Genomic DNA, 14,799 nt, shown 5'->3' on the forward strand with positions numbered 1-14,799 from the left:
GCACAAATTACTTGCCTTGGATGCTGACAACCCACGCTACGAAAATAATTTTACCGTTAGGGGTCCCCGCAACTTGGGGAATTTTATCAAGGGGTCACAGCACTAGAAAGGTTGAGAACCACTGACCTAGGGGATTGTCCTGTCTTCAAGAGAGTAGGCTGTCTGCCCAACGTGGAGATGTGCTTCAAGCTTAAATAAAAAATAAACTGCCACATGTAACCAATACCTCGCCTTGTATTGATTTAGAATCTATATCTGATGCAGATAAATTGCACAGAATACTATACACTAGCAATGACCGTCTCCGCATGTACCTGATACGAGATGTTTCTCTGACAGCATGATCTTGGTCACTGGGCTTCGGTGTACTGTAAACGTTTGGAAGAGCTGAGGCCCAGAGCCCACCGTCTCCGGATGTTGCACAATCACCCTCACTGCTCCCGAGCTTGTGCCGTAAGCAATTTCAATCCAGTTTCCACTGACACCTACAAACACAACACAATAGGCGGGTAAGATGATCGACGTATTATCCAAAAAAGTGTCACTACAGTACACAGTCTTAAAGCGGGGGTTCACCCTATAAACCCCCAAAAAAAAAATATGTTTTGTTCTACCATAAAATCAGGCATTGTAGCGCGAGCTACAGTATGCCTGTCCCGATTTTTTTTCCCCCGTACTCACCGTTTACTCGTACATCGAAGATACAGACTCCCCTCGGGGAATGGGCGTGCCTATGGAGACGGAGGATGATTGACGGCCGGCTCTGGCGCGTCACGCTTCACCGGAAATAGCCGAAATAGGCTTGGCTCTTCACGGCGCCTGCGCATAGCCTGTGCGCAGGCGCCGTGAAGAGCCGAGACCTACTCCGGCTGTCTTCGGGGAGAGTGACGTGCCAGGGCCGGCCGTCAATCATCCTCCCTCTCCATAGGCACGCCCATTCCCCGCGGCAGCCGAAATCTATAATGTACGATTACACTGTGAGTCCGGGGTTAAAAAAATCGGGACAGGCATACTGTAGCTCGCGCTACAATGCCTGTCTCGATGGTAAAATCATGTCAGTGAGGGTGAACTACCGCTTTAACACAGACATCAGCAGGAGGAACCACTGAGTGCAGCCGGGGACCAGGAATTTGACACTCCTTTGGACACCTTTATTTTAGCTACAGGGGTAACCCTCCCATAAGCCGGTGTTTCATCAGATTTGGCGACCCGCCAGAAAGTGTAACGAAAGTGAGGTTTCGTCACCGCCATCTTGCTACACCCCACAATCGCCCACAGTAAGGATAGAGTGAGAAGGGGGCAAGCGGACATCTTGTTACACCCACCGGAAGTCTGGCATCTTAGGCTCATTTTAACAGAAAACTGAGGTTATATAGTGAAATACAATACTTAGAACTCCGTTTGACCGTTTAGATATTGAATTTTAAAAGCAGCGGCAAGCCTGCTCATCTCACAGGTTTGCTAATCTGACAGAAGTTTGTTGCTTTTAAAATTCAACATCTAAACAGTCAAACGGAGTTCTAAGTACTGAATTTCACTACATAAGCTCAGTTTACAGTTAAAAATAAGTGTAAAATGCCAGACTCTGGTGGTTGTAACAAGATGTCCGCTTGCCCCCTTCCCACTCTATCCTTACTGTGGCTGAGTACGGGGTGCACCAAGATGGCGGCGACAGGAACATGACTGCTGTTACAAGGTCGCCTAATCTGACGAAACACCAGCAGGCTACTTTTAAGGTCATCAACTTTCTCCTTCCATAAACATTGAGCACACCTTATTGCATCCATCCTGGGTGAGTAGCTAATGTTTCCCTAATGATGGACTAATAAGAGCTGAGATATTAATACATTTTTCATGAGGAATGTAATGAACTCTGTATCAGGGCTCAAAATTTCAAGTCCTGAGCTACTAGCCAGGCCTCAAGAGTTACTCGCCACCAGTTGCCCCACCTAATTCATACACTGCCCTGCGCCTAATTGCACCCGTAAACACGCCCTCTTAGATTATCTCATGGAATGACAATGTTTTATGCAGAATCAAGTTACAAAATGAAATATTACCAACAACAACTTTAACAAAATGGGACAGGGCACTGGGGGCAGACCAGAGGGACAGGGCACTGGGGGCAGACCAGGGGGACAGGGCACTAGAACTGGGTCTTTTTCCCATTCTCTTGCTGTCTCCTCTGCAACTCCCATCCATCCTCTCTCTCCCATTCATCTCATCATCAGGAGCCTGTGTGTGCGGCTCCATGCTTGCATGTCCCCACTTCCCCCTTTTATTCAGGCTGGCAGAGAGGAGAGGAGCTGCAGCACAGCGGGAGGGAGTAAAATCCAGCGCTGAGATCCACACAACTGCACAGCCATTGACACCATAGCACAGCGCACACTGACAGCGCACAGCACACATTGAGACCAGTCTGTTCACAGTGCTCAGGCTAAACTTACATAGAGCACAAGGAGAAGAAAACTGCACAAATTAGAAGGCTGCCGCTCTCATGTCAGGGCAACTTTCATCGAGCGCTGCACCAGAGTGGTAATTTTTGCAATCCTCCACCTCACTCATTACTTTCTGCTCTCGAGCTACATTGGTCGGGGCCCGGGGGAGGGGGGCAGGCTCAGAGAGGTCATACTGTTGGGTCCCATGGCTTAATGAGAATTGTAAGTAGAGCACCTGTGTACTGCTCTGCCTGTGCCCGGCTCACCAGACTACTTTTCCCGAGCATGCACCTTTCCTCTTCGGCCGCCAATCTCATCGGGACTCTAAGTGTAGGCACAGATTGGAGGGAGATTGGTCATGCAGCCCTGTCATCACTCGCCCCCAGCTTAAATCCACTCGCCAAATGCTAGTAGACGAGTGGAAATTTTGAGGGCTGCTGTATGATCCTATTCAGATAAATGTGATAACCTGACCTGTACCAACAATTCATAAATAGGATGCAATGTTTTGCTGTTGTACATTCTTATTTTCCCCTTTTTTTCTTTGTTGTAGATTTATTTTTTGATTACTTGTGATTTGCTTGTTTCAATACACTCAATTCTGTTGGTCCTGATAAAGCGGGTGACCCACGAAACGCGTTGACCTTTTAGAAGATTTAATGTCCTTATCTTTGCGATGTATTTGACAATATGTGTTATTAGACTGTATGAAATAAAACTTTTTATATACAAATTGTATGATATAAGAATAACTTTTTTGGCCTGGCAGATGAGAACACTGAGGTATATTCAAAGTCTCAAAATACCCATTGTCTTTGTCACTTTACCGCGATTATACCCAAGTGTTCACATATTCTAGGCTAACTGCACTCCTTCCAACAAACACAAACTTGTGGTCCATTTACAGACAGGATCCGTTATATCACTCACTGGTTTTGGGTGTGAGGTAGACACTCAGAGCAGTGATGGCATCATTGGAGGGATCATGATACAATTCCGTCACTAGCAGATCATTATCTTTCATGCGCAGTGGAAACTTCTGCATATCTGGAATAAGAAACAAAGCCAACATCATCAACAGCCCTGAATCTGGTGACCCTGTGCTAGATGGTAAGGTATAATCAAATGATATTAAAGTGGAACGTCACTCTCCCAATCAACATTGATTATTTTTAATTCTTATGCCATCATATATACTGGTTTTAAACTTTTTTTTTACATTTCTTCAGTTACTTCCTGGTTCCTTGCCTAGGCAAATGTTATACATCCCAGGAGTCTTCAGGAGGGGAGGGGAGGAGAGGTTTTCTCAGCTAAGCACACCTTCCTGCCTGCATGCTTGAGCTAAGGGCAGATGGACTCCAGGAAGTAAATGCCAAATCATTTGCCCTTATTTAAGATGGCCACAACCAGAAATGCTAAAGTGATTTCTCAACAAAATAAAGCATGGATACATGAGTGGGTGGAGCAGTTTGCTTTGAATATTAAAAATTAATTAAATAATGTTTTTGGTTCTTGGATGTAGTAAAGATCCGCTATTAACCACTTAAGCCCCGGACCAAAATGCAGCTAAAAGGACCTTGCCCCTTTTTGCAAATCGGCACTGCGTCGCTTTAACTGACAATTGCGCGGTCGTGCGACGTGGCTCCCAAACAAAATTGGCGTCCTTTTTTTCCCACAAATAGAGCTTTCTTTTGATGGTATTTGATCACCTCTGCGGTTTTTATTTTTTGCGCTATAAACAAAAATAGAGCGACAATTTTGAAAAAAAATGCAATATTTTTTACTTTTTGCTATAATAAATATCCCCCAAAAATATATAAAAAAAAATTTCCTCAGTTTAGGCCGATACGTATTCTTCTACCTATTTTTGGTTAAAAAAAAAATCGCAATAAGCGTTTATCGGTTGGTTTGCGCAAAATTTATAGCGTTTACAAAATAGGGGATAGTTTTATAGCATTTTTATTTTTTTTACTACTAATGGCGACGATCAGCGATTTTTTTCGTGACTGCGACATTATGGCGGACACTTCAGACAATTTTGACACATTTTTGGGACCATTGTCATTTTCACAGCAAAAAATGCATTTAAAATGCATTGTTTACTGTGAAAATGACAGTTGCAGTTTGGGAGTTAACCACAGGGGGCGCTGAAGGGGTTATGTGTGACCTCATGTGTGTTTACAACTGTAGGGGGTGTGGCTGTAGGTGTGACGTCATCGATTGTGTCCCCCTATAAAAGGGATGACTCGATCGATGCAGCCGCCACAGTGAAGAACGGGGAAGCCGTGTTTACATACAGCTCTCCCCGTTCTTCAGCTGCGGGGACTGATCGCGGGACTCCACAGCTGGGCCCGCGACCCCACGGCTGGCCTAAAGGGCAACGTACACATATGTTGATGTGCCCAGCCGTGCCATTCTGCCGACGTATATTGTCATGCAGCGGTCCTTAAGTGGTTAAAGATGAAAGAGGTTTCTGGTCTTTCACTGCAAGTGCTCTACTTTTCTCTTTTTCGCCAATAAAAATGTATCTTACCTATATAATAAATGGATCCATTGTTGCACCCCAAAAGCAGAAAGGAGCCGGCTGTGTCATAGCTGGTGATAGGAACAACGTCCTGTACCTGAGGAGACAGCAATATCCATTCATTCTGAACGCAGAGCTTATCATGCAATTACTTTTTACCAAAGCAAGTCAGTCTAAAATTGAATTCCGGTGACCAGTGTGATAAAAAAGTGAACGCAGAATCGGATATATTTTTCATGTTAAAGCGGAGGTTCCGCCGGAATAGTTTTTATTTTTTAAAAGCCAGCAACTACAAATACTGCAGCTGCTGACTTTAAAAAAAATTGACACTTACCTGTCCAGTGTGCCCGCGATGTCGTCAGTCGAGGACGAGCAATCGCTTGTCCCTCGGCTGCACCCGCCGCCATCCTCGGGAGGTCGTCTCCCGTTGCTGTCAATCAAAACTATTGACGCAGGCGCCGGGCCGAGTCATACATTTGGCGTATATGGACGCCGAATGAATGACTCGGGAGTGCGCCCGCAAGGTAACCACCCAGGAAAGCGCTTCTCCTAAGGTGTTATCTAATGCGGGGAGGAGCCACGAGATCTTTTAGTATCACTTTAACTTCCACAAAAATCAGTGAGGGAGATTTACTAAAACCGGGGCGCTCAGAATATGGTGCAGCTGTGCATGGTTGCCAATAAACTGCCAAAAACAGCTTGTTCTATTAAGCTTTGGCAATAAAACCTGGAAGCCGATAGCTGCACCAGATTTCACACTCTCCAGTTTTAGTAAACAACCCCCACCCCACAGTGTTCATCTTTTAGGGTCCTTTCACACGGGCTTGTCCAAATAACAGACTCTGCTTGCTGAGCGGGGAATCGATCCACTGATCCCCACCAAGCAGGTGGACGACAGGTCCGTTTCCGCTCACTGTGTTAATCTCCTCTATGGGGAGATCGGATCAAAACACACCGATTGTCCATTTTAAACCGATTGGCCAGACAGGTGGACAGAATCGGATGTCACCTGACATGTCACCGCTGACATCCGCTGCTCCATAGGGCTGAATGGAGCGCCTGATCAGGTCCACCTGAAAAAAAGCCTGTGTGAAATGGGCCTTAGGCTGGTTAATATAAAACAATGCATAACAAATCTGAACACCGGGTAGGTTTTTTATAATATAGTTACATTGGTCCAGCTTAGATCAATGTAAATATACATATTTCACACCTGTGGACCTGCTGTGGAAGCTGAGAATCACTGTAGCTGTCACAGTTACTACAGCGATTGTCATGGTCTTGTGATTCCTGTGGCTGCATTGTAACCACATGGGGGGGGGGGGGGGGGGGGTCATTCACTCAGCAGAGCCACCATTCACCATCTCCTGGATTGTAAGATCCAACGAGCAAGGCCCTCTAATTCCTTCTGTATTGAATTGTATTGTAACTGTACCGTCTGCCCTCATGTTGTAAAACGCTGTGCAAACTGTTGGCGTGATATAAATATTGTATAATATTTTTTTTCAATGCATACAAGGTGCTACCAGATTGGAAGAAGTGGAAAGCCAGGGAAAGGGGGGGGACTTACAACCTTCACTTCATCCAGAGAACACCTTCAATTATTGGAAAAAAATATTGCAAGCTTTTCTGTAAATGCCGAGCAAGTAAACCCATGTCTCCTATGCAGAAGGGCAGCCACTCAGCACAGGAACCCGAAAATTGCAGAAACCACTGTAGTAGCGCCAACTACTACAGTGATTCTTTGCTTCCATATGGATCCCACAGGTATGGAATACGTATACTTACATTGGTCCTAGCAAGCTGCGTAATAAAAATCATATCTGAACTTAGCTGTAATGTTTTGCATTCTCTGTTCCAGCCAGCAAGTGGAGCTTTAGGCTTATTTTCACAAACAGAGCTAACCCATAGTGATAATGTTAAAAATTATATATATATATATATATATATATATATATATATATATATATATATATATATATATATATATATATATATATATATATTAGTACTGCACACTGCTTTGGCCTGAATCCTGCTCGTTTTGCGAGATAATACACTGAGTTAGGATTTTTTTTAAATACAATGCTAGTATTGCGAAACGTTCGTTAACCGCGGTACTCGCAATCTGAGGTTCCACTGTAATGTTTTGTTTAGTCATAAGTTTGTTATATACTGCTTAAAGGGAGCGCTGCACCATATTTTCGGGGTTTATGTTATGATTTATGTGAAGTGATTACACATATTGGTGTTTAGTAGCTCTTTTCTTTAATTTGTGTGTGTCTGAGCCAATATAATTTTTTGTCATATATTGGTGTAGCGCGTAGTGGGGGGCATATATTTAATCACAGTCACTGTACTTGGTCAGGACCTACCTGCCAGTGCTGAGTGACGGCATTCCACACTCCGACTTTCCCCGTGTGGCTTGTAGCGACCAGCTGGTTACCGATGAAGAACAACGCATCCACTGGTACACCAAGACTGAACACACCTAAACCAGAAACACAAAAGGACGGTTTATAAGTCACTGATCCATCTTTCTTAAAATTACCTATAGTTGTGGTATTTATTGGCGTATACCACGCACTTTTTTGCCCTGAAATTCAGGGAAAAATCGTGGGTGCGCGATATACGCCGATACCCGCGCCGAGTTTGAATTACTGCGCCGGCATATACCGAGAGCAGTACACTCGTGTATAGTCGGGCAGGCTCGGCTTCTCTCGCAGTCACGTCCTGGACGTACAGGACATGACCGCAAGAGGAGCCGAGCCTGCCCGACTATACACGAGTGTACTGCGCTCAGTATATGCCGGCGCTGTAGTTCAAACTCAGCGCGGGAAGCGGGGGTCGAGCGGGGAGGACACCACAGAACGACGCCGGACCCGACGAGGAGGACACCACCGAAGCCGCAGACGGACGCCGGACCCGACGAGGCCGCAGATGGACGCCGCGCAAGACACTAAAACTAAGTACTAAAATCTTTTTTTTACAGGAATTGCGGGTCCACTTTAGGGGTGCGCGCTATACGCCGGAGCGCGCAATACCCCGATAAATACGGTATATAGATTTGGACTCTGACACATACATTTTTAAAGTGACAGCGCACCTTTTTTTGTAGTAAAAATAAACCGTTTAAAATGGAACAACCCTTCAAAATCAGGACGAGCACATGCTAAATATTTTGGGCATCTGGTTCATCAGATAACCTAATTTGCCTAATAGCAGCCTTCCCATCTTAAGAAATAGATCATATCCACTATATTACCACAAGTATTGGGACGCCTGCCTTTATACACACACACACAACATTTTATGGCACCCCAGTCTTAGTCTGTAGGGTTCAATATTAGGTTGGCCCACTCTTTTCAGCTATAACAGATTCAACTCTTCTGGGAAGGCTGTCCACAAGATCTAGGAGTGTATCTATGGGAATGTTTGACCATTCTTCTAGAAGCGCATTTATGAGGTCAGGCACTGATGTGAATGGGAAGGCCTGGCTTGCAGTCTCCTCTTTAATTCAAGGTGTTCTATCCGGTTGAGGTCAGGACTCTGTGCAGGCCAGTCAAGTTCTTCCACAGCAAACGCACTCATCCATGTCTTTATGGACGTTACTATGTGCACTGGTGTGCAGTCATGTTGTTGGAACAGAAAGAGGCCGTCCCCAAACTGTTCCCACACAGCTGGGAGCATTAAATTGTCCAAAATGTCTTGATGTGCTGACACCTTAAAGCGGATGTGCCACTAAAAAAATATATTAAAAGCCAGCAGCTACAAATACTGCAGCTGCTGACTTTTAATATAAGGACACTTACCTGTCCTGGAGTCCAGCGCCGATCGCAGCAGATGACGAGCCGATCGCTCGTCACCCTGCTGCTCCCCCCTCCATCCACGGTGAGGGAACCAGGAAGTGAAGCGCTCCGGCTTCACTGCCCGGTTCCCTACGGCGCATGCGCGAGTCGTGCTGCGCCCGCCGATTGGCTCCCGATGTGTGCTGGGAGCCGAGTGTTCCCAGCATACAACGGGGGACGCACGGGAAGCAAGGGAAATACCCGTCTTTTTCCCGCATCGTAGGGCCGGAAGTGGGTGCAGATACCTGTCTGTAGACAGGTATCTGCACCCCCCTCCCCCCTGAAAGGTGTCAAATGTGACACCGGAGGGGGGGAGGGTGCCGATCAGCGGGACTCCACTTTAGAGTGGAGATCCGCTTTAAAGTGGTTGTAAACTCACCACTTTCACTTTAGCTCAATACAATCTACATAGTACTGGCAGCTTATCGCTGCCTGTGAAATTTTACTTACTGGTTATGTTTCTTCAGAATCCATCCTGCAAACTGTAGTGACGTCACCGGCGCATGCACAGTCCGTCCGTTCTTTCACGGCACGCTATGTGTGCCGTTTCTGTATCCTCAGCATGCTGTGTCATTTCTTTCCCCTGTAAACGGCACAGAAGCATCGCGATATGTGCCCTTCTCTTCAGCTTTCTGGTTCGCCCCTTGTAACTGTATGAGACGTCACACAGGGGGAGAGAATCAGGGCATCACAGAGCAAGCAGCTGCAGCTATTCTCATGCCGCGTACACACGATCATTTTTCGGGATGAAAAAAAACTGTGTTTTTAAAAACGTCATTTAAAATGATCATGTGTGGGCTTCACATCGTTTTTCGGCTTCTGAAAAACGACAAAGACAAAATTCGAACATGCTGCATTTTTTAACGTTGTTTTAAAAAATGACGTTTTTCGGGTAGTAAAAAATGATCGTGTGTGGGCTAAAACAAAGTTTTAAACCCGTGCATGCTCAAGTTATGAGACGGGAGCGCTCGTTCTGGTAAAACTACCGTTCATAATGGAGTAAGCACATTCATCACGCTGTAACAGACAGAAAAGCGCAAATCGTCTTTTACTAACACGGAATCAACTAAAGGAGCCCCAAGGCGAATAGAACTTCCCCTTTAGAGTGCCGTTGTACGTGTTGTACGTCACCTCGCTTTTTTCATAATTTTTTTAAAAACGATGGTGTGTGGGCAACGTCGTTTTTAATAATGAAGTTGGTAAAATGTTGTTTTTTGAACATGCTGAAAAACTATGTTTTTTTCATGCCGAAAAATGATCGTGTGTACGCGGCATAATTCTGAGAGCCATACAAAAGTTGCTTCGTTTTAGACGCGATCGTGTGAGATTTAGGCAGGGGGACAAAGGAAGGGCGGAAATGATGTCAACACAAAAGACAAAGATGGAGTTGCCAATTTCCGGAAGAAAAGATCTTTTATAAAAAGTAAAAAAAAGGTACAGTGGAACCTCGGATTGCGAGTAACGCGGTTAACGAGCGTTTCGCAATACGAGCACTGCAATTAAAAATATCGTGACCCGGTTTGAAAGTGTTGTCTCGCAAAACGAGCACGATTCAGGCCGATGTGGTGTGCAGTACTGCTTTTTGCCTGAGGTGGGGGGGGTGCCGGATCCGAGCCAAACGTCGCCATTCGGAAATGCACGGAAAGGCCAGAGGCCAGCACGGCTGGCCTCAGCAAATCTCGGGTAGGAAGTCTTTCAGGAGGTCAGTCGAAGTGTCCTCTGGCCTTTTTGGCCGTTTCCAAGGCTCTCCGGCGCCCCCCGCCTCTGACCGTATGCGGTATTGCATCCCATTAAAGTCAATGTAGAACAAATTATTTTCGTTTCCATTGACTTCAATGGGGAAACTCGCTTTGATATGCGAGTACTTTGGATCACGATCATTCTCCTGGAACGAATTATGCTCATAATCCGAGGTTCCACTGTATTTGCAAAGCGGTTTTTATTCAAAGGTTTGTTTCTATGCAGAGCTGCACCAGATTTTTCACTCTCCACTTTTAGAAAAACACCCCTAGTTACGCTGCACGTATGGTGCAGCGCTTATTTAAAGGTGCAAGGCATGTACACATATAATCAAATTATAATATAAAAAAATAAAACGGGCCTAACCTCTAGAATGCGCTTCAGGAAGAATGATCAAACGTAAACCTTGTGGACAGCCTTCCCAGAAGAGTTGAAGCTGTTATAGCTGCAAAGGGTGGGCCAACTCAATATTGAACCCTATGGATTAAGACACCAAAAAAGTTCATGTGTGTGTAAAGGCAGGCGTCCCAATACTTTTGGTAATATATAGGTAGATTCACAAAGAGTTAGGCCGGCTTATCTACAGATAAGCCGACCTAACTCTGAATCTAAGCCGACCTATGCTTAAGTGTATTCTCTAACAGAGATGCACTTAAACATATCTAAGATAGGACGGCGCTTAGATTGCAATATTTTGGCTTAGCGCTAGGTGGCGCTTCCATTGCCGCCCGTGTAGATTATGTAAATGAGCATTTACAACGATTCCCGAAGAACGTGAGCCCGCCGCAGTCGATTAACGTCGTTTCCGTAAGCGATAGGCCGCCTAAAGTTATTCCACCTATGAGGTGGAATAACAATGTTAAGTATGGCCGCCGTTCCCGCCGCGAGGTTCGAATTTTTTACGTTGTTTGCGCAAGTCGTCCGCGAATCGGGATTTACGTTGTTTACGTACGCATCAAAATCAATAAGCCCGTACGGCCTACTTAGCCGCAATGCGCACTGGGAAATGTAGTCGCCCGGCGCATGCGCAGTGTCAAAAAACGTGAGGTCAAGCCTCATTTCCATACAACATGCCCCCCTCCAAGTCATTTGAATTAGGCGCGCTTACGCCCGCTCGTTTTAGGCTACGCCGCCGAAAATTAGCAGGTAAGTGGTTTAAGAATCACTACTAGCCTAACTAATTTACGGCGGTGTAGCCTAAAAAGACTAGGCTAGGCCGCCCTAAAGTTAGGCGCCCCTACGTGAATCTACCTACGAGTGTATATTCAATAATTATTAGGTTATATTTTAAACTCTAGAAGCTCTATATGATTTGCTTAATTTAAAATCTGCAAGCATAGTTGTTATATAACCTCAGAAACAATCCAATTAAAACAATTTGTCTTCTTTAAGGTCCCCCAAAATCTTTAGCGATGCGTTAAAAAGATGTGTGGCGCTGAGACGCAAGCAATAAAAACAAAAACAGAGAAACAAGTAGAACTGATTACTCCAGAGGAGCTGGAGGTTCAGGGAAATCAAGAGAGACAGCTTGAATGGTCTGAAGGAATTTGAAGTGTCACTCCTGCTTAGACTCAGCCATGACGACTGCTCTCCGCAGGGACGAGGACGGTACAAATAATGACATGTCCCTGTCTTAAGGGGCCCTCTGCGAAAAATACCGCTTATGGCAGCAATCTGCTTGTGGTGTCTCCAATAAGTAATACTGAAGGCCGGGCTGCCTGGGGGACAGCTTTATCACAGACATGCCAACCTTCGTAAATTTTCTTTCGATGGTTTTAGCAAGGTTCGGAAGAGCTGCAACAACAAATTGTTTCTTTTACAAAGTCTGAGCAAACGGCACCTCTGCATTCTTCTCTACGCAATCCGAAAGTGCCGTTCCCCCCCCCATCGCAGTCTGAACCAAGAGGAAAGGCACTTCATTATTAAATAAAATGGAACTCTAATTGAGGTGGATGTTAGCAATTTGCCGGCATCTCGCCCTGGTGCCCGCAGGTTCTGATTGTACTGCCAGCTGCTCCGAACTTTATTCCCCTCTACAGCCCTGAGAAATGGACCCGATATTAAACCAGATTATCAATTACTTCTTTATGCATGGCTGGATATTGAAGGGACTTTCCTTATTGCTGTGTGCGAGCCAAGCTCTTCGGCTGCCTGCTTTAGGTGCAGAGCTCTGATTTGTTGTGACAGGCTTTGCAGCTCACCCCGATTGGTTACACCTACTAAAGGAAAACAACTTCTAGCAAATCAGGATCTGCTCAGCAAGCAATATTTTAAATCTATGTAAACCCAAAATCTATTTTTCAATATGTTTGGCATCATGTCTCAACACAGTTTTCTTAAAGCGGAGTTCCGACAATTTTTTTTTTTTTTTTTTAAGTCAGCAGCTACAAATACTGCAGCTGCTGACTTTTAAAATAAGGACACTTACCTATACAGGGCGCCCACAATGTCGGCACCCGAAGCCGATCTGTCCCTCGGCTCTCGGGTGCTGCCGGCTCTTCGGTAAGGGAACCAGGAAGTGAAGCCTTGCAGCTTCACTTATGGGTTTCCTACTGCACATGCGCGAGTCGCGCTGCACGATCTGAATGGTCCTTACGGAGGGGCCGGACATGGCATAGATAGCCGCAGATACTGGTGTAATGGGGGTGTAATGTTAGTTTGAGCACAGCAAACAGTTTGCCTTTGTTTTTTTACCGTATTTATTGGGGTATAGCACGCTCTCGCCCCTAAAGTTGCCCCGAAATTCCTGTGGAAAAAAGATTTTTGTACTTACAGTTTTGGTGTCTTGCGCTGCGTCCATCGGCGGCCTCGTCGGGTCCGGCGTCCGTCTGCGGTTTCGGGTGTCCTCTTCGTCGGGTCCGGCGTCCTTCTGCGGCGTCCTCCCCGCTCCGAGTTTGAATACTGCGCCGGCATATACCGAGCGCAGTACACTCGTGTATAGTCGGGCAGGCTCGGCTACTCTCGCGCTGACGTCCTGTACGTCCAGGACGTGAGCGCGAGAGGAGCCGAGACTGCCCGACTATACCCGAGTGTACTGCGCTCTCTATATGCCGGCACAGTATTCAAACTCGGCGCGGGAAAGCGGGTATCGGCATATATCGCGCACCCACAATTTTGCCCTGATTTTCAGAGCAAAAAAGTGCACGGTATACGCCGATAAATACGGTATGTATTATGTCACAAAGTGAAACTCCGAATTTCCGCACAGCAACATGTTGTGTTGCGTCTAGTGAAGCATGCCATTTTTCCACACGGCACTGCACATCACACCAACGTTTTCATCTGAATGGGGCATGCAGAAAATATTTGTTTTCCATGTACCCTTGCAATGCCGGAAAGCTGCCAACCACTGCACACAGTGTGAACAAGCCCGTAAAGTGATTGTAAAGTCTTGTTTAATAAAATAAAATGGTTATACTTACCTGCTCTATGCAGTTGGTTTTGCACAGGGCAGCCCAGATCCTCCTCTTCTCAGGTCCCTCCCTCCTGTCGAGTGCCCCCACAGCAAGCGGCATGCTAGGGAGGCACCCGAGCCGAGTCACAGCTCCATGTGTTCATTCAGACACAGAGCCCCGACCCTACCCCATCTCTCTTCGGATTGACTGACTTTGAGAGCCGCAGAAGCCAATGGTGACGCTGCTGTGCCTCAGCCAAGGAGGAGAGTCCCGGATGGCCAAGACAATCGTGGACATCGCTGGACAGATAGGGCTCAGGTAAGTAATTAGGGGTTGCTGGGGAGGCTGCTACACATAGTTTATCTTAATGCATGGATTGCATTAAGATGGAAAAAATAAATAAAAAAATTCTGCCTTTACAACTCTTTTAAAACAAAACCAAAGGGAAAATAACTCCCTCAAGCGCTGACGGCCTAACTGCTATCTACTCCCCATTAATAAATGTTCCCCATGGTGTCTGTGCTGTAAACTTTGAAAATTAATTAATTTACAAAGTTTATAGATACAGGAGAATGAGGGCTTGGTTTAAGGTGCGTCTTCTGCTTGTCCAGAATTAGTAAATACTTTAGCGTGCATAATTAGGCACGGATTTATTTTAAATGCACCAATCATTTATGAGCCTGTATTCCAAATGTTGCGGCAAATGGCAAGGTGTTTTTTTTTAAGGCTAGCCAAGATGTAAAGTTTTGTTTCATCAAAATATTGTAATCTGCACCTAGGTGTGGACTGGAAATTATGCCTTCTGTCAAAAACTGTGGAACACCCACCCCATTCCTGAGCAAAAAAAATGGTAT

The 14,799-nt window shown here is 45.6% G+C and overlaps 1 protein-coding gene across 1 annotated transcript in view; it reads right to left on the minus strand.

The window, feature by feature from the left end:
- The window catches only part of KCTD3 (potassium channel tetramerization domain containing 3), a 91,109-nt gene that overhangs the window by 10,932 nt on the left and 65,378 nt on the right, over positions 1-14,799 (minus strand). The window contains exons 10-13 of the mRNA XM_040351448.1: positions 7,338-7,453; positions 4,972-5,059; positions 3,369-3,485; positions 315-485 (exon numbers count right to left, since the gene is read on the minus strand). Of these exons, the coding sequence (XP_040207382.1) occupies positions 315-485; positions 3,369-3,485; positions 4,972-5,059; positions 7,338-7,453 (492 nt within the window). The remainder of the gene's footprint in view (positions 1-314; positions 486-3,368; positions 3,486-4,971; positions 5,060-7,337; positions 7,454-14,799) is intronic.

This window comes from Rana temporaria, chromosome 4 (assembly GCF_905171775.1).
Source record: "Rana temporaria chromosome 4, aRanTem1.1, whole genome shotgun sequence".
In the NCBI taxonomy this organism is placed as follows: Eukaryota; Metazoa; Chordata; class Amphibia; order Anura; family Ranidae; genus Rana; species Rana temporaria.